The sequence below is a fragment of the Telmatherina bonti genome (genome assembly GCF_933228915.1).
Source record: "Telmatherina bonti genome assembly, chromosome: 9".
NCBI classification, from domain to species: domain Eukaryota; kingdom Metazoa; phylum Chordata; class Actinopteri; order Atheriniformes; family Telmatherinidae; genus Telmatherina; species Telmatherina bonti.
The window spans coordinates 38,426,288-38,445,487 of NC_136627.1; the positions used below are offsets into that span (position 1 = coordinate 38,426,288).

Sequence of the window (19,200 nt, forward strand, 5' to 3'; positions counted from 1 at the left end):
TGTCAGCTCATAGTATCCAAGTCAATTCTGATCAATACAGTTAAATATTGATTTGTGAGAACGGTTAAACAGGAAGTGAGTGATCTGATCATGCAGGTATTGATAATCCAACCGGTCTGAGCAGGGCAGGTACGCTGTTTTACATTCCCACAGCTAAAAACCCAAAAGGCTTCTGGAATATCGAATCCCAGCCGTGGTAGGACTTTATGATCCTTCTGTTGGGATGCCGACCCTAATGGGCGGAGCTTAATGTACTGCAATCCACTGAATGGTTGACATACTCATCACTTCCTGTGTGACTCAGCGATCAGAACAAAAGCAGGAACACCGTCGTGTTTAAACATCTGCTGGATTTTTTACGGTTTAAAGCCAGAAAACAGCAAGCAAGACGACAACTGGCAGAATGTCCAACGTCCAACTCCTTCTGAGTTGTGTTTGTCATCAGAACCTCGCCATTATGGGCTCGACACACCGGAGGTGACAAAGGATGCAATCTGTCGGTCTCATAGCTAGTTACTCTAATGAAGGGGTTTCCTGGCTCTCCATAGGTGTGGGCCCTCTGCCTGCAGGCCCTGGGGTCTGCGCTCGGTCTGCCCTGGGTGGCCGGTGGGGCCTGTTCCTCCTGACTCTGGTCCCCCCCCCTGCCACCTCCTGGTTGGGTGCATGGCTGGCTCCGGGGTTGGGTGGTTGGGTCTGTGCTTGGGGGTGGCTGCCGCCCACCAAGGTCTTGGGGGTTCTCCTGGCCTCTTCTCTTCTCTGAACACGTTCCACTAGGTTTGTTCTGCATGTGACACAGTCACTGAGTCGTCTGCAGGTTTATTTACTAACAGCAGCTGGTTTTCTTTCTATCTTTCTGGTTTAACTGGTTAGTTTCTGGTGCTCCTGACAGTTTTTGGCTTCCTCCTCCTGCCGAGGGAACATGACTCTGTGGCTGGCTTGGATGTGTTTATGTGTGTATTTGTATGTCTTTCTCTTTATGTCTCTGTCTCTCTCCACAAAGTTTTTTTTGTCTATTGTCTTCACTCTTTTTTTTTAGTTTACTTATTCTATTATTATTATTACTATTCTATTCTACAGTCATTTAGACGCTTTTATCCAAAGTGACCTACATATGAGTGAGAACAACACAAGCAGGAAATCAGACAGTAGAGGACATGGTAGGAAGATGCTGGTGGACTGTCCAGTTGGACGCAGGTCCTTCCATGAAGCTACAGGCTTTTTTTTTTCTTTTTGTTTACTCCCTTTCCACCCCATAATACCACCTATGTTATAATACAAAGAATTAATATCATAAAGTTTGTCACAAAGAACTGGACTAAGTTCTCCAACTTTCCACTAAATACAGCTAAACTAAGTGGTGAAGTGCTGCTTGAAAAGCTGAGTCTTCAGCTGGGTCTTAAAAGTAGACAGGGACTCTGCAGAGCGGACAGAGTTTGGGAGATCATTCCACCATCGTGGAACAACAGAGGAAAGAGTCTGGCTGGTGATTTAGTCCCACGTTGTGGTGGTAACACGAGGCGTCTTTCACTGGTGGAACATAGCTGTGGAGAGGGAGTGTAGGTCTGGATTAGGGAGTGAAGGTAGTTATTGTTTTGTAAACCAGAAGCAAAGCTTTAAATGTGATGCGTGCTGCAACCGGAAACCAGTGAAGTCCGATTAGCAGCGGAGTGACATGAACCAGTTTGGACTGGTTGTAGACCAGACGTGCTGCTGGTTCTGGATCATCTGCAGAGGTTTAACCAGCATGCAGGCAGACCTGCCAGTAGGGAACTGCAGTAATCCATGTGTGAGATGACCAGAACCTGAACCAGAAGCTGAGTCGTGTGTTCTGTCAGGTATGTCTGATTCTCTTGATGTTGTAGAGAGCATATCGGCAGGTACGGGCAACCGAGGCAACATGGACCTTAAAGGTCAGCTGGTCATCCACCATGACACCCAGATTCCAGGCAGCAGACGTAGGAAGACGTATTTTATTTTCTGTTTTTTTTTTCTATCCTGTTTTAATCTTCTGTGGTCCGGTCCAGCAGAAAAACCTCTGTAATACAAACAATTATGACAAAAAAAAAAAAAAAAAAAAAAAAAGAATCCAGGATATCAAGGGGATTATTATATCTACAAAGCTCCTCTTGGTAAAGTGAATTTGTTCTGCAGAACAGCATCCCGACCATCATTCTGCTGCTTTAGTGCTGGACAAGATAAAAAAAAACAATCATCGCTAATTACTCTGATGAAGTTTATATAAACAGGCTTTATATAACGAACTTATGTGGACGACATAATGGATTATACCTGGAATAACCTGGAATGACCTGGGCCGACCTGGAATGACTGTAAAAGTGCCTTGAGACGTCTCTGAGATGTTGTGAAGTAGTTTTGTACCAATAAAGCTGAACTAAAATATTCCAAATTTAAAATATGAATAATTATTTAATACTGAAAGCTTTTAACATGATGGAGACTGGTCTGCTCCGACCAGTCCAGGCTGGTCACATGTTCCCACCTCCCAGCAGGAGCAGGAGGAGGTGAAACGTTGCCTCATTCCTCCCAGGAGGAGGTGAAACGTTGCCTCATTCCTCCCAGGAGGAGGTGAAACGTTACTTTCTGTTCCTCTGAACATGGAGCAGGAGCAGTACCTCCTCTCCCTCAAGCAGGGGGAGGAGCGCTCCCCTCACATCTTCATGCAGACTTTGCACTGGGCGATGCGCCTCCTTTGCTCCTCAACATCAGTGAAAGTGATGGAGGAGGCGTCGGCGGAGGAAGAGGATGAGGAAGAGGAGAAGGAGTTCTGCAGCTTGGTCAGCCAGAAACTGTAGATGTTGGAGAAGAACTGGCAGGTTCCTCGAGGACCCTGACACTCCACGAAGGGCTGGTGCTTGAACTCGGTCAGGCAGCTTCCTGACGAGGTGAGCGACTGGCCTCCGCCCTCGTCACCTGCACCTGTATGCTGGAAATGACATCACACACAGGAAGTGACATCATCAGCAGCTGTGTGTCGCACATGCAACGTGTCTGCGGCATCGGCAGCAGTCGGTGCCGCTGGCTCACCATGAGGAAGGAGTATCCAACCCACAGGGTGCTCCAGTTGGGGGGGCACTCTGGCGGTTTGTCTTCCGGGCTGTGAATGGCGATGGCCGATGAGGGGGCTTCACACACCACACAGCGGCTGATGTAATCCCCGATTGACGGACCCTCCACAGGTAATCTCGGCACTTCCGTCATCGTCGACAGCCAATAGGATTTATCGTTGCGATTGGCGTAAGAGCAGCCGTTGATGTCACAGGAGGAGAAGGGCATGGTGGAGAAGACGGGCACGCAGGACCCGGCCTGACCTGGAAACACAGAGACCAGTCTGGCAACGAAGATGGTTCTGGTAGAGGTCTGGTCTGGAAGAGGTCTGGTCTGGTAGAGGTCTGGTCTAACAGAGGTCTGGTTTGGAAGGGGTCTGGTCTGGTAGAGGTCTGGTCTAACAGAGGTCTGGTCTGGTAGGGGTCTGGTCTGGTAGAGGTCTGGTCTGGTAGGGGTCTGGTCTAACAGAGGTCTGGTCTGGTAGGGGTCTGGTCTAACAGAGGTCTGGTCTGGTAGGGGTCTGGTCTGGTACGGGTTTGGTCTAACAGAGGTCTGGTCTGGTAGGGGTCTGGTCTGGTAGAGGTCTGGTCTGGTAGGGGTCTGGTCTGGTAGGGGTCTCGTCTGGTAGAGGTCTGGTCTGGTAGAGGTCTAGTCCGGTAGAGGTCTAGTCTGGTAGGGGTCTGGTCTAACAGAGGTCTGGTCTGGTAGAGGTCTGGCCTGGTCGGGGTCTGGTCTAACAGAGGTCTGGTCTAACAGAGGTCTGGTATGGTAGAGGTCTAGTCTGGTAGAGGTCAGGTCTGGTAGAGGTCTAGTCTGGTAGAGGTCTAGTCCGGTAGAGGTCTGGTCTGGTAGGGCTCTGGTCTGGTAGAGGTCTGGTCTAACAGAGGTCTGGTCTGGTAGGGGTCTGGTCTGGTAGAGGTCTGGTCTGGTAGGGGTCTGGTCTGGTAGGGGTCTCGTCTGGTAGAGGTCTGGTCTGGTAGAGGTCTAGTCCGGTAGAGGTCTAGTCTGGTAGGGGTCTGGTCTAACAGAGGTCTGGTCTGGTAGAGGTCTGGCCTGGTCGGGGTCTGGTCTAACAGAGGTCTGGTCTAACAGAGGTCTGGTATGGTAGAGGTCTAGTCTGGTAGAGGTCAGGTCTGGTAGAGGTCTAGTCTGGTAGAGGTCTAGTCCGGTAGAGGTCTGGTCTGGTAGGGCTCTGGTCTGGTAGAGGTCTGGTCTAACAGAGGTCTGGTCTGGTAGAGGTCTAGTCCGGAAGGGGTCTTGTCTGGTAGGGGTCTGGTCTAACAGAGGTCTGGTCTGGAAGAGGTCTAGTCCGGTAGTGGTCTGGTCTGGTAGAAGTCTAGTCTGGTAGGGGTCTGGTCTAACAGATGTCTGGTCTGGTAGAGGTCTGGTCTGGTAGAGGTCTTGTCTGGTAGAGGTCTGGTCTGGTAGAGGTCTGTTCCAGTAGAGGTCTGGTCTGGTAGAGGTCTGGTCCGGTAGGGGTCTGTTCCAGTAGAGGTCTGGTCTGGTAGAGGTCTGTTCCAGTAGAGGTCTGGTCTGGTAGAGGTCTGGTCCGGTAGGGGTCTGTTCCAGTAGAGGTCTGGTCTGGTAGAGGTCTGGTCTGGTAGAGGTCTAGTCCGGTAGGGGTCTTGTCTGGTAGGGGTCTGGTCTAACAAAGGTCTGGTCTGGAAAAGGTCTAGTCCGGTAGAGGTCTGGTCTGGTAGAGGTCTAGTCTGGTAGGGGTCTGGTCTAACAGAGGTCTGGTCTGGTAGAGGTCTGGTCTGGTAGAGGTCTTGTCTGGTAGAGGTCTGGTCTGGTAGAGGTCTTGTCTGGTAGAGGTCTGGTCTAACAGAGGTCTGGTCTGGTAGAGGTCTGGTCTGGTAGGGGTCTGGTCTAACAGAGGTCTGGTCTGGTAGAGGTCTTGTCTAGTAGAGGTCTAGTCCGGTAGAGGTCTGGTCTGGTAGAGGTCTGGTCTAACAGAGGTCTGGTCTGGTAGAGGTCTGGTCTGGTAGAGGTCTTGTCTGGTAGAGGTCTGGTCTGGTAGAGGTCTTGTCTGGTAGAGGTCTGGTCTAACAGAGGTCTGGTCTGGTAGAGGTCTGGTCTGGTAGGGGTCTGGTCTAACAGAGGTCTGGTCTGGTAGAGGTCTTGTCTAGTAGAGGTCTAGTCCGGTAGAGGTCTGGTCTGGTAGAGGTCTGGTCTAACAGAGGTCTGGTCTGGTAGAGGTCTGGTCTGGTAGAGGTCTAGTCCGATAGGGGGTCTGGTCTGGAAGAGGTCTAGTCCGGTAGAGGTCTGGTCTGGTAGAGGTCTGGTCTGGTACGGGTCTGGTCTAACAGAGGTCTGGTCTAACAGAGGTCTAGTCTGGTAGAGGTCTGGTCTGGTCGAGGTCTGGTCTGGTAGGGGTCTGGTCTGGTAGGGGTCTGGTCTAACAGAGGTCTGGTCTGGTAGAGGTCTTGTCTGGTAGAGGTCTGGTCTAACAGAGGTCTGGTCTGGTAGAGGTCTGGTCTGGTAGAGGTCTGGTCTAACAGAGGTCTAGTCCGGTAGGGGGTCTGGTCTGGAAGAGGTCTAGTCCGGTAGAGGTCTGGTCTAACAGAGGTCTGGTCTAACAGAGTTCTGGTCTGGAAGAGGTCTAGTCTGGTAGAGGTCTGGTTTGGTAGAGGTCTGGTCTGGTAGGGGTCTGGTCTAAGAGAGGTCTGGTCTGGTAGAGGTCTGGTCTGGTAGGTGTCTGGTCTGGTAGGGGTCTGGTCTAACAGAGGTCTAGTCTGGTAGAGGTCTGATCTGGTAGGGGTCTGGTCTAACAGAGGTCTGGTCTGGTAGAGGTCTGGTCTAACAGAGGTCTGGTCTGGTAGAGGTCTGGTCTAACAGAGGTCTGGTCTGGTAGAGGTCTGGTCTAACAGAGGTCTGGTCTGGTAGAGGTCTGGTCTAACAGAGGTCTGGTCTGGTAGGGGTCTGGTCTAACAGAGGTCTGGTCTGGTAGAGGTCTGGTCTAACAGAGGTATGGTCTGGTAGAGGTCTGGTCTGGTAGGGGTCTGTTCCAGTAGAGGTCTGGTCCGATAGAGGTCTGGTCTGGTAGAGGTTTGGTCTGGTGGAGGTCTTGTCTGGTAGAGGTCTGGTCTGGTAGAGGTCTGTTCCAGTAGAGATCTGGTCTGGTAGAGGTCTGGTCTGGTAGAGGTCTGGTCTAACAGAGGTCTAGACTGGTAGAGGTCTGATCTGGTAGGGGTCTGGTCTAACAGAGGTCTGGTCTAACAGAGGTCTGGTCTGGTAGGGGTCTGGTCTAACAGAGGTCTGGTCTGGTAGAGGTCTGGTCTGGTAGGGGTCTGGTCTAACAGAGGTCTGGTCTGGTAGAGGTCTGGTCTGGTAGGGGTCTGGTCTAACAGAGGTCTGGTCTAACAGAGGTCTGGTCTGGTAGAGGTCTGGTCTGGTATGGGTCTGGTCTAACAGAGGTCTGGTCTGGTAGAGGTCTGGTCTAACACAGGTCTGGTCTGGTAGAGGTCTGGTCTGGTGGGGGTCTGGTCTAACAGAGGTCTGGTGTGGTAGAGGTCTAGTCCGGTAAAGGTCTGATCTGGTAGAGGTCTGGTCTGGTAGAGATCTAGTCCGGTAGACTTCTGGTCTGGTAGAGGTCTGGTCTAACAGAGGTCTGGTCTGGTAGAGGTCTAGTCTGGTAGAGGTCTGGTTTGGTAGGGGTCTGGTCTGGTAGAGATCTAGTCCGGTAGAGGTCTGGTCTGGTAGGGGTCTGGTCTGGTAGAGGTCTGGTCTGGTTGAGGTCTGGTCTGGTAGAGGTCTGGTCTGGTAGGGGTCTAGTCCAGTAGAGGTCTGGTCTAACAGAGGTCTGGTCTGGTAGAGGTCTGGTCTGGTCTGGAAGAAGTCTAGTCCGGTAGAGGTCTGGTCTGGTAGGGGTCTAGTCCAGTAGAGGTCTGGTCTGGTAGAGGTCTGGTCTGGTAGGGGTCTAGTCCAGTAGAGGTCTGGTCTAACAGAGGTCTGGTCTGGTAGAGGTCTGGTCTGGTCTGGAAGAGGTCTAGTCCGGTAGAGGTCTGGTCTGGTAGGGGTCTGGTCTGGTAGGGGTCTAGTCCAGTAGAGGTCTGGTCTAACAGAGGTCTGGTCTGGTAGAGGTCTGGTCTGGTCTGGAAGAAGTCTAGTCCGGTAGAGGTCTGGTCTGGTAGGGGTCTAGTCCAGTAGAGGTCTGGTCTAACAGAGGTCTGGTCTGGTAGAGGTCTGGTCTGGTAGGGGTCTAGTCCAGTAGAGGTCTGGTCTAACAGAGGTCTGGTCTGGTAGAGGTCTGGTCTGGTCTGGAAGAGGTCTAGTCCGGTAGAGGTCTGGTCTGGTAGGGGTCTAGTCCAGTAGAGGTCTGGTCTGGTAGAGGTCTGCTCTGGTAGGGGTCTAGTCCAGTAGAGGTCTGGTCTAACAGAGGTCTAGTCTGGTAGAGGTCTGATCTGGTAGGGGTCTGGTCTAACAGAGGTCTGGTCTGGTAGAGGTCTGGTCTAACAGAGGTCTGGTCTGGTAGAGGTCTGGTCTAACAGAGGTCTGGTCTGGTAGGGGTCTGGTCTAACAGAGGTCTGGTCTGGTAGAGGTCTGGTCTAACAGAGGTATGGTCTGGTAGAGGTCTGGTCTGGTAGGGGTCTGTTCCAGTAGAGGTCTGGTCCGATAGAGGTCTGGTCTGGTAGAGGTTTGGTCTGGTGGAGGTCTTGTCTGGTAGAGGTCTGGTCTGGTAGAGGTCTGTTCCAGTAGAGATCTGGTCTGGTAGAGGTCTGGTCTGGTAGAGGTCTGGTCTAACAGAGGTCTAGTCTGGTAGAGGTCTGATCTGGTAGGGGTCTGGTCTAACAGAGGTCTGGTCTAACAGAGGTCTGGTCTGGTAGGGGTCTGGTCTAACAGAGGTCTGGTCTGGTAGAGGTCTGGTCTGGTAGGGGTCTGGTCTGGTAGAGGTCTGGTCTGGTAGGGCTCTGGTCTAACAGAGGTCTGGTCTAACAGAGGTCTGGTCTGGTAGAGGTCTGGTCTGGTAGGGGTCTGGTCTAACAGAGGTCTGGTCTGGTAGAGGTCTGGTCTAACACAGGTCTGGTCTGGTGGGGGTCTGGTCTAACAGAGGTCTGGTGTGGTAGAGGTCTAGTCCGGTAAAGGTCTGGTCTGGTAGAGGTCTGGTCTGGTAGAGATCTAGTCCGGTAGACTTCTGGTCTGGTAGAGGTCTGGTCTAACAGAGGTCTGGTCTGGTAGAGGTCTAGTCTGGTAGAGGTCTGGTTTGGTAGGGGTCTGGTCTGGTAGAGATCTAGTCCGGTAGAGGTCTGGTCTGGTAGGGGTCTGGTCTGGTAGAGGTCTGGTCTGGTAGGGGTCTGGTCTGGTTGAGGTCTGGTCTGGTAGAGGTCTGGTCTGGTAGGGGTCTAGTCCAGTAGAGGTCTGGTCTAACAGAGGTCTGGTCTGGTAGAGGTCTGGTCTGGTCTGGTAGAGGTCTTGTCTGGTAGAGGTCTGGTCTGGTAGGGGTCTAGTCCAGTAGAGGTCTGGTCTAACAGAGGTCTGGTCTGGTAGAGGTCTGGTCTGGTCTGGAAGAAGTCTAGTCCGGTAGAGGTCTGGTCTGGTAGGGGTCTAGTCCAGTAGAGGTCTGGTCTGGTAGAGGTCTGGTCTGGTAGGGGTCTGGTCTGGTAGAGGTCTGGTCTGGTCTGGAAGAGGTCTAGTCCGGTAGAGGTCTGGTCTGGTAGGGGTCTGGTCTGGTAGGGGTCTAGTCCAGTAGAGGTCTGGTCTAACAGAGGTCTGGTCTGGTAGAGGTCTGGTCTGGTCTGGAAGAAGTCTAGTCCGGTAGAGGTCTGGTCTGGTAGGGGTCTAGTCCAGTAGAGGTCTGGTCTAACAGAGGTCTGGTCTGGTAGAGGTCTGGTCTGGTAGGGGTCTAGTCCAGTAGAGGTCTGGTCTAACAGAGGTCTGGTCTGGTAGAGGTCTGGTCTGGTCTGGAAGAGGTCTAGTCCGGTAGAGGTCTGGTCTGGTAGGGGTCTAGTCCAGTAGAGGTCTGGTCTGGTAGAGGTCTGCTCTGGTAGGGGTCTAGTCCAGTAGAGGTCTGGTCTAACAGAGGTCTAGTCTGGTAGAGGTCTGATCTGGTAGGGGTCTGGTCTAACAGAGGTCTGGTCTGGTAGAGGTCTGGTCTAACAGAGGTCTGGTCTGGTAGAGGTCTGGTCTAACAGAGGTCTGGTCTGGTAGGGGTCTGGTCTAACAGAGGTCTGGTCTGGTAGAGGTCTGGTCTAACAGAGGTATGGTCTGGTAGAGGTCTGGTCTGGTAGGGGTCTGTTCCAGTAGAGGTCTGGTCCGATAGAGGTCTGGTCTGGTAGAGGTTTGGTCTGGTGGAGGTCTTGTCTGGTAGAGGTCTGGTCTGGTAGAGGTCTGTTCCAGTAGAGATCTGGTCTGGTAGAGGTCTGGTCTGGTAGAGGTCTGGTCTAACAGAGGTCTAGTCTGGTAGAGGTCTGATCTGGTAGGGGTCTGGTCTAACAGAGGTCTGGTCTAACAGAGGTCTGGTCTGGTAGGGGTCTGGTCTAACAGAGGTCTGGTCTGGTAGAGGTCTGGTCTGGTAGGGGTCTGGTCTGGTAGAGGTCTGGTCTGGTAGGGCTCTGGTCTAACAGAGGTCTGGTCTAACAGAGGTCTGGTCTGGTAGAGGTCTGGTCTGGTAGGGGTCTGGTCTAACAGAGGTCTGGTCTGGTAGAGGTCTGGTCTAACACAGGTCTGGTCTGGTGGGGGTCTGGTCTAACAGAGGTCTGGTGTGGTAGAGGTCTAGTCCGGTAAAGGTCTGGTCTGGTAGAGGTCTGGTCTGGTAGAGATCTAGTCCGGTAGACTTCTGGTCTGGTAGAGGTCTGGTCTAACAGAGGTCTGGTCTGGTAGAGGTCTAGTCTGGTAGAGGTCTGGTTTGGTAGGGGTCTGGTCTGGTAGAGATCTAGTCCGGTAGAGGTCTGGTCTGGTAGGGGTCTGGTCTGGTAGAGGTCTGGTCTGGTAGGGGTCTGGTCTGGTTGAGGTCTGGTCTGGTAGAGGTCTGGTCTGGTAGGGGTCTAGTCCAGTAGAGGTCTGGTCTAACAGAGGTCTGGTCTGGTAGAGGTCTGGTCTGGTCTGGTAGAGGTCTTGTCTGGTAGAGGTCTGGTCTGGTAGGGGTCTAGTCCAGTAGAGGTCTGGTCTAACAGAGGTCTGGTCTGGTAGAGGTCTGGTCTGGTCTGGAAGAAGTCTAGTCCGGTAGAGGTCTGGTCTGGTAGGGGTCTAGTCCAGTAGAGGTCTGGTCTGGTAGAGGTCTGGTCTGGTAGGGGTCTAGTCCAGTAGAGGTCTGGTCTAACAGAGGTCTGGTCTGGTAGAGGTCTGGTCTGGTAGGGGTCTAGTCCAGTAGAGGTCTGGTCTAACAGAGGTCTGGTCTGGTAGAGGTCTGGTCTGGTCTGGAAGAGGTCTAGTCCGGTAGAGGTCTGGTCTGGTAGGGGTCTAGTCCAGTAGAGGTCTGGTCTAACAGAGGTCTGGTCTGGTAGAGGTCTGGTCTGGTCTAGTATAGGTCTTGTCTGGTAGGGGTCTGGTCTGGTAGAGGTCTGGTCTGGAAGAGGTCTAGTCCGGTAGAGGTCTGGTCTGGTAGGGGTCTAGTCCAGTAGAGGTCTGGTCTGTTAGAGGTCTGGTCTGGTAGGGGTCTAGTCCGGTAGACATCTGGTCCGGTAGACATCTGGTCTGGTAGAGGTCTAGTCCGGTAGAGGTCTGGTCTGGTAGAGGTCTGGTCTGGTAGGGGTCTAGTCCAGTAGAGGTCTGGTCTAACAGAGGTCTGGTCTGGTAGGGGTCTGGTCTGGTAGAGATCTAGTCCGGTAGACATCTGGTCTGGTAGAGGTCTGGTCTGGTAGAGATCTAGTCCGGTAGACATCTGGTCTGGTAGAGGTCTAGTCCGGTAGAGGTCTGGTCTGGTAGAGGTCTGGTCTGGTAGGGGTCTGTTCCAGTACAGGTCTGGTCTGGTTGAGGTCTGTTCCAGTAGAGGTCTGGTCTGGTAGAGGTCTGGTCTGGTAGGGGTCTGTTCCAGTACAGGTCTGGTCTGGTTGAGGTCTAGTCCGGTAGAGGTCTGGTCTGGTAGAGGTCTGGTCTGGTAGGGGTCTGTTCCAGTACAGGTCTGGTCTGGTTGAGGTCTGTTCCAGTAGAGGTCTGGTCTGGTAGAGGTCTGGTCTGGTAGGGGTCTGTTCCAGTACAGGTCTGGTCTGGTTGAGGTCTAGTCCGGTAGAGGTCTGGTCTGGTAGAGGTCTGGTCTGGTAGGGGTCTGTTCCAGTAGAGGTCTGGTCTGGTAGAGGTCTGGTCTGGTAGGGGTCTGTTGCAGTAGAGGTCTGGTCTGGTAGAGGTCTGGTCTGGTAGAGGTCTGTTCCAGTAGAGGTCTGGTCTGGTAGAGGTCTGTTCCAGTAGAGGTCTGGTCTGGTAGGGGTCTGTTGCAGTAGAGGTCTGGTCTGGTAGAGGTCTGGTCTGGTTGAGGTCTGTTCCAGTAGAGGTCTGGTCTGGTAGAGGTCTGGTCTGGTAGAGGTCTGTTCCAGTAGAGGTCTGGTCTGGTAGAGGTCTGTTCCAGTAGAGGTCTGGTCTGGTAGAGGTCTGGTCTGGTAGAGGTCTGTTCCAGTAGAGGTCTGGTCTGGTAGAGGTCTGTTCCAGTAGAGGTCTGGTCTGGTAGGGGTCTGTTGCAGTAGAGGTCTGGTCTGGTAGAGGTCTGGTCTGGTTGAGGTCTGTTCCAGTAGAGGTCTGGTCTGGTAGAGGTCTGGTCTGGTAGAGGTCTGTTCCAGTAGAGGTCTGGTCTGGTAGAGGTCTGTTCCAGTAGAGGTCTGGTCTGGTAGAGGTCTGGTCTGGTAGAGGTCTGGAGGTCCACTGCGTGTCATAAATCTTTGTTAATCAAAACAAAGGATGGTTTGTTGTGAAATGTTCGGTGGACCTGAACACGAAATGGAAATCTTCTCTCTGGGCCTCGGCTATCTGACCCCTGACAACAAACCCCCCCCATGGGGTGAGAGAGCGGCTGATATCAACCAGATGTCTGAAGAACCACATCTCAGCGCCTCTACACAATATTTATGTCAGTCAGAGTAAATAAGCAGATTCTGGGTCGCTAAGCTTAAAGTGGAATGTGTTTAGGTGATAAAAAAACAGTGTCGTTCACATGTCTGATGAGGATTCAACACTTTAACACTGTAGAAAGCTCAGAAAACTCCAAATACCATCATAGCATCCCTTTAAGTTCCTGAGTTCACCATGACCTCTTCAGAAACCCCACAAAGCAGTCATCATAAATAAGTATATACTAAGGATTATGAAGTATACGAGTACCTAACGCTAGAACATGAAATTTCCACAACAGATTACATGAACACATCAGTTTATGACAAGATCCAGGGGACCGGTGCTACCGGATATGGGTTCTGTCTATACTGGTTCAGAGGAACTTGATCCATGTGAAGGTTTGAGGTAAGAGTCGCTTGATTCTTCCCTGAGACGAGCAGGTAAGACTGATCCTACAACAAACATCCCTCAAATGCATACGGGAGTAGCAGGATATGGAGCTTGTGCCACCGGTACCAACATCAACTCAGAAGTCAGCTGGTGCGCTCATCTATTCATGCAGGGCAGCTGGAGGAACTTTATCGACTCCTGTTTGCTCCAGACTCTATGCCGAAGTGTTCCTGGGCAGGATGCGGAACACCTGATGATGACTTGAAATGTGCTGTAAAATCAGATCAATCGCTTTCCATCCAGTTCCAACACTAACAGTAGAGAGGTGTAGGCTTCTGGATCACAACGACCATCCACTGGATGTCCTCCCTACTCACACTGAAATGTCACAGACAGGGCTCCATTTGCCTCTGTATACATTCTTAGTTTTAAAACACTAATTTGTCAGATTTGGTCCTGTGTATATCTGTGACCATACTGATCTATGTATATGCTGTGTTTGAGTTGAACTGAATTTTGAACAGATTTCCAGTAAATTTTTGCAGCTAAATGTGACTTTCTCGGTTCATCGCTGAACCACTTCCACGTCATCGGTTCTAGAATCGTGTCAGTCACAGATCACATGGCATACTGCATGCAGTCATGGTTGCTACCAGTTAGGGTACCAGAGCCACTGGACCTTGATCAAATGTACTCCAGATACACTTCTGTTGGCAGAAGCACTGACTCGTTAATGATGCTCACATGTAAAGAGCTTCGAAATAAAAGGCATACTACATGTATGTTTTTTTACCCAGATCCTGAGTGTGGGCCCTCTCTTGACCCTCCAGGTAGAGCAGACTGTATCCTTCCCATAAGGATGTCATGTTCTCTGGACAGCTGGGAACTTTTGTTGACTGGCTGTGCTTCACTAACAGGAATCCCATGTTTATCTGTCGGCTAATTCCAGGAGGACCCGGGGCACCCTTTTTTCCCTTTTTACCTGAGAGATGAAGAGCAATGATGGGAAGTTAAATCATCAAAACAAATTCTTCCGATGTGAAATCAACACAGAAAACCCAGATTTCCTGGTAGTGATGATGCTGACTTTAGGGATGAAATATCAAACATTTATTCAATGTTCAACAAAGTTGGAAGACTTTCCTAAAATAAGTTTCAGACATATGAGGTAAGGACTCACCTGGTTTTCCCACCGTACCATTCACTCCTGGTGGGCCTTCAAGTCCTAATTCTCCTACTGGACCATCAGACCCGTCAGGACCTTGCATGCCTTTCTCCCCAGCCTCCCCATTGTCACCTGAAACAAATCATCGAGCGTCATGATAATCAGCTGTATCAACACAAGAACGGATCATTTTCTCTCACCCTGAGCTTTCATTTGTGATCTTAAAGGGTTCCTATGATGGTATTTGGAGTTTTCTGAGCTTTCTACAGTGTTACAGTGTTGAATCCTCATCAGACATGTGAACGACACTGTTTTTTATCACCTAAACGCATGTTTGCGTTTGAGTTTGAGTTCCAGCACGCTCTCCGCTCGGTTTCCATGGCGACGAAAAACGCGTGGTTTTAAATCCTTGTGACGTCCCGGGGGATAAGGTTCGGTGATTGGTTACCTTCTACTGGTTAACAAGGGCATGTACAAATACATCAGGCGGGTGGAAAACGTGGGATAAAGTCATTTCCAACGATGGCTGGTGAGTTTCCAGGAGGAGACCAAGCACGGCTCATAGACCTCTATGATGATGACCAACCTGGGCATAAATGTTCCCTTGCCCGGACGCGGGTTACCGGGACCCCCTCTGGAGCCAGGCCTGGAGGTGGGGTACGAGAGCGAGCGTCTGGTGGCCGGGCCTTCGCCCATGGGGCCCGGTCGGGCTCAGCCCGAAAGGGTTACATGGGTCCCACCACCCGTGGGCTCACCATCTGTAGGAGGAGCCGTAGGGGTCGGGTCCAGTGTGAGCTGGGCGGCAGCAAGGGGCGGGGACCCCGGCTGCAGAAGCTGGCTCTAGGGACATGGAACGTCACCTCTCTGGTGGGGAAGGAGCCTGAGCTTGTGCGCGAGGTTGAGCGGTTCCGGCTAGATATAGTTGGACTCACCTCGACGCATGGCTTGGGCTCTGGAACCAGAACCCTCGAGAGGGGCTGGACCTTCTTCCACTCTGGAGTTGCTCATGGTGAGAGGCACCGAGCAGGTGTGGGCATTCTCATCAGCCCCCAGCTTGGTGCCTGCACGTTGGGGTTTACCCTGGTGGATGAAAGGGTAGTTTCCCTCCGCCTCCGGGTGGGGGGACGGGTCCTGACTGTTGTCTGTGCTTATGCGCCGAACAGCAGTTCAGAGTACCCACCCTTTCTGGAGATCTTGGAGGGAGTGCTGGAGGGTTCTGGGGACTCCATTGTTCTGCTGGGGGACTTCAATGCGCATGTGGGCAATGACAGTGAGACCTGGAACAACCTGGGCGGCTGTAGCTCAGGAGGAAGAGCAGTTGTCCTTCAACAGGTAAGTTGAGGGATCAATTCCAGGCTTCCCCTGAAATGCCAAAGTGTCCTAGGGCAAGACACTGAACCCCAAACTGCCTATCGGGGTATAAGTGTGTAGAATGAGTGTGTGTGTGAATGGGTGAATGTGACAAGTAGTGTAAAGCGCTTTGAGTGGTCTGTATGACTAGAAAAGCGTTATAGAAGTACAAGTCCATTTACCTGGAGGGGAGTGATTGGGAGGCATGCCCCCCCCCCCCCCTCTGAACCCAAATGGTGTTTTGTTATTGGACTTCTGTGCTAGTCATGGATTGTCCATAACGAACACCATGTTCCAGCATAAGAGTGTCCATATGTACACCTGGCATCAGGACTCCCTGGGCCGCAGTTTGATGATTGATTTTGTAGTCGTATCGTCGGACCTGCGGCCACATGCCTTGGACACTCGGGTGAAGAGGGGGGCGGAGCTGTCAACTGATCACCACCTGGTGGTGAGTTGGCTCAGATGGTGGGGGAGGAAGCCGGTCAGAGCTGGCAGGCCCAAACGTGTTGTGAGGGTCTGCTGGGAACGTCTGGCTGAGTCCCCCGTCAGAGCGAGCTTCAACTCCCACCTTCAGCAGAGCTTCGAACATGTCCCGAGTGAGGCGGGGGACATTGAGTCTGAATGGGCTGTGTTGAGGCGGCCAGCCGGAGCTGTGGCTGTAAGGTCGTTGGTGCCTGTCGTGGCGGTAATCCCAGGACTCGGTGGACACCAGCAGTGAGGGATGCCGTCAAGCTGAAGAAGGAGTCCTATCGGGCCTTCTTGGCCTGTGGGACTCTGGAGGCAGCTGATGGGTACCGGCGGGCTAAGCGCCATGCGGCCTCAGCTGTTGCCGAGGCAAAAACTCGGGCATGGGAGGAGTTCGGCGAGGCCATGGAGAAAGACTTCCGGATGGCTTCGAGGAGATTCTGGTCCACCATCCGGCGGCTCAGGAGGGGGAAGCAGTGCTCCATCAATACTGTGTACAGTGGAGGTGGGGAGCTGCTGACCTCAACTCGGGACGTTGTGGGTTGGTGGAAGGAATACTTCGAAGACCTCCTCAATCCTACCAACATGTCTTCCGATGAGGAAGCAGAGCTGGTGGACTCAGGGGTGGACTCTCCTATCTCTGGGGCTGAAGTCGCTGAGGTGGTCAAAAAGCTCCTTGGTGGCAAGGCCCCGGGGGTGGATGAGATCCGCCCAGAGTTCCTTAAGGCTCTGGATGCTGTGGGGCTGTCCTGGCTGACACGCAGCATCACGTGGACATCGGGGACAGTGTCTGTGGACTGGCAGACTGGGGTGGTGGTCCCCCCGGAGGGTGTGTTCCAATTACAGGGGAATCACACTCCTCAGCCTCCCTGGTAAGGTCTATTCAGGGGTCCTGGAGAGGAGGGTCCGCCGGATAGTCGAATCCCAGATTGAGGAGGAGCAGTGTGGTTTTCGTCCTGGTCGCGGAACAGTGGACCAGCTCTATACCCTCTTTGGGGTCCTGGAGGGGGCATGGGGGTTTGCCCAACCAGTCTACATGTGCTTTGTGGACCTGGAGAAGGCGTTCGACCGTGTCCCCCGGGGGCTCCTGTGGGGGGTACTCCGGGAGTATGGGGTACCGGACCCCGTTGTACGAGCTGTCCGGTCCCTGTACGACAGGTGTCAGAGCTTGGTCCACATTGCCGGTAGTAAGTTGGATTCGTTTCCGGTGAGGGTTGGACTCCACCAAGGCTGCCCTTTATCACCGATTCTGTTCATAACTTATATGGACCTGAGTCCATATGGTCCTGTTGGCTTCATCTGGTCGTGATCTCCAGCTCTCACTTGAGCGATTCGCAGCCGAGTGTGAAGCGGCTGGGATGAGAATCAGCACCTCCAAATCTGAGACCATGGTCCTCAGCCGGAATAGGGTGGATTGCCCTCTCCGGGTCGGGAGTCAGGTCCTGCCTCAAGTGGAGGAGTTTAAATATCTCGGGGTCTTGTTCACGAGTGAGGGAAGGATGGAGCGTGAGATCGACAGATGGATCGGTGCGACGTCTGCAGTAATGCGGACAATGCGCCGGTCTGTCGTGGTGAAGAAGGAGCTGAGCCAGAAGGCGAAGCTCTCGATTTACCAGTCGGTCTACGTTCCTACCCTCACCTATGGTCATGAGCTGTGGGTCGTGACTGAAAGAAGGAGATCTCGTATACAGGCGGCTGAAATGAGTTTCCTCCGCAGGGTGGCCGGGCTCTCCCTTAGAGATAGGGTGAGGGGCTCGGTCATCCGGGAGGAGATCAGAGTAGAGCCGCTGCTCCTCCACATCGAGAGGAACCAGTTGAGGTGGCTCGGGCATCTGGTCAGGATGCCTCCTGGACCTCCCTGGTGAGGTGTTCCAGGCACGTCCCTCTGGGAGGAGACCCCGGGGAAGACCCAGGACACGCTGGAGGGATTATATCTCTCGGCTGGCCTGGGAACGCCTCGGGATCCCCCCGCAGAGTTGGCAAATGTGGCTGGGGAGAGGGAAGTCTGGGCTTCCCTGCTTAGGCTGCTGCCCCTGCGACCCGACCCCGGATAAGCGGCAGAAGATGGAGATGGAGATGGAGGCTGGTGAGTTTACCAAAGAGAGACATCCTGCTGCATTCGTTGCTGTAGGTTGCTGTTTTCCACTTCGTTTTCAGGCTCTGATTCAGGTTCCAACATGTAGGGCTGTATGCTATGTGTTGACATTGTATTTTGTTTTTTTTATTGAGTTCATATGAGCCTAATCCTTCTGTTTATGAGATGTTACAATGACGGTGAAAGCAGGTGCGGTGCGCGCTCCCGATGTAGCGCTGTGGCGGGAGGCGGGGCTTAATGCGGAAGAGTCTCAATCCACTCGTTTTGCCCACAGGCTGATCTGACAGCCTACGGAGAGGGTCGGTCTGAAGTAAATAAAGCCATTTGTGACAATAACTCCATCAATCCCAGCCCTTCTGGGCTCAGAAATAAAAATAAATTAGCCTGAAATGCACAGAATAGTTCCACTTTAACACCATGTAGATGCTTCATAAGACGATTTTAGGTTTGATTCTTATCAGGACAACTGAGTTAAGAGATGCTCCACCGCCATATTCTCACCTTTCGGCCCCATTTGGCCATTTTCTCCCTGTAGGCCAAGATCTCCCTCTGGGCCAGACGGGCCCACCATTCCCTTGAGGCCCGGTGGCGCTGGGTGAGGGACACAGGGATAGAGGTGTCCCTTCTCTCCTTTTGGTCCCACTGGTCCAACAGATCCCTTTGGCCCTGGAGGTCCTTGAGGACCTGGGGGACCTCGATGACCCTTAATTCCCGGTACTCCCAATAAACCGTGGTCTCCTCTCATGCCTGATTGCAGGAACACGCAAATACAGATGGATATTGCACAGTTTTCCAAATTGTCTTAGATGTGAGGAGCCTCGGCACCAAAACTATTTTAAGATCCAACGTATGACTTCTGCAGATCATCACGTCCACTGACCTCCATTCTGACCTTCTTATGTTAACATGTTAACAGAACCAAGCAGGTCAACATCTTCCTCTAAAGGCACCTCAGACTAAAGAGGAAGTCTAACCTTTCAGTCCAGGGTTCCCAGGGATGCCTGGGAATCCTGGGTGTCCATCACATCCCCTTGTCCCCTTTGGCCCTGGGCATCCTGGATGGCCATCATCCCCTGCATCCCCAGGAATTGGGGGGTTTGGACCTGGATCCCCAATTTCACCGATGCACCCTAAAACATTACTCCCACGTCAGTGAACAACAAGACTTGTCTGAAGAATTATATTAAACCTCAAGAAAAAAAGACAACCTGGGTCTCCATCTGGGCCCTGACATCCAGGATATCCACAAAGCCCTGGAGAAGGGTTTTTACAGTCTGGTCCAGGTGTACCTGGAGGTCCACCGCCACCTGGTGGGCCTGCAGGGACAAGGAAGCCATTACCCCTCTACTAAATCCCATTATTGACCTTTTAAGTGATGCAGACCTTTGGGTCCTTGGGGGCCTTTGGGTCCTGGTGGCCCAGGCTGAGATGGACCACAAGGACCTGGAGGGCCTGGAGGACCTTTATATCCTGGGTGGCCAGTGGAACCAGGAAGACCTTTTCTACCCAGACCTAAAGAAAACGGACGATTTCTATGAAATATGTGAAAACACACCTGAGTCTGTTAGAATGACAGTAAATGAACATGTATACATTGAAAACATGTCTGAAAATGACAATCAGTCAAATGACTTGATCTCAATATCAGCCAACTTCCCGTTCTGGAAATTGGCTGACGTTATGCATT

General features: G+C 52.4%; 1 protein-coding gene across 1 annotated transcript in view; it reads right to left on the bottom strand.

The window, feature by feature from the left end:
• Window positions 1-2,668: 2,668 nt before the first annotated feature.
• Window positions 2,669-19,200, bottom strand: part of LOC306760294 (uncharacterized protein) — a gene marked incomplete at both ends in the record, with an annotated part of 71,205 nt that continues 54,673 nt past the window's right edge. The window contains 8 exons of the mRNA XM_079246094.1: window positions 2,669-2,944; window positions 3,046-3,329; window positions 13,229-13,417; window positions 13,616-13,732; window positions 18,015-18,260; window positions 18,488-18,643; window positions 18,722-18,829; window positions 18,897-19,025. Of these exons, the coding sequence (XP_079102220.1) occupies window positions 2,669-2,944; window positions 3,046-3,329; window positions 13,229-13,417; window positions 13,616-13,732; window positions 18,015-18,260; window positions 18,488-18,643; window positions 18,722-18,829; window positions 18,897-19,025 (1,505 nt within the window). The remainder of the gene's footprint in view (window positions 2,945-3,045; window positions 3,330-13,228; window positions 13,418-13,615; window positions 13,733-18,014; window positions 18,261-18,487; window positions 18,644-18,721; window positions 18,830-18,896; window positions 19,026-19,200) is intronic.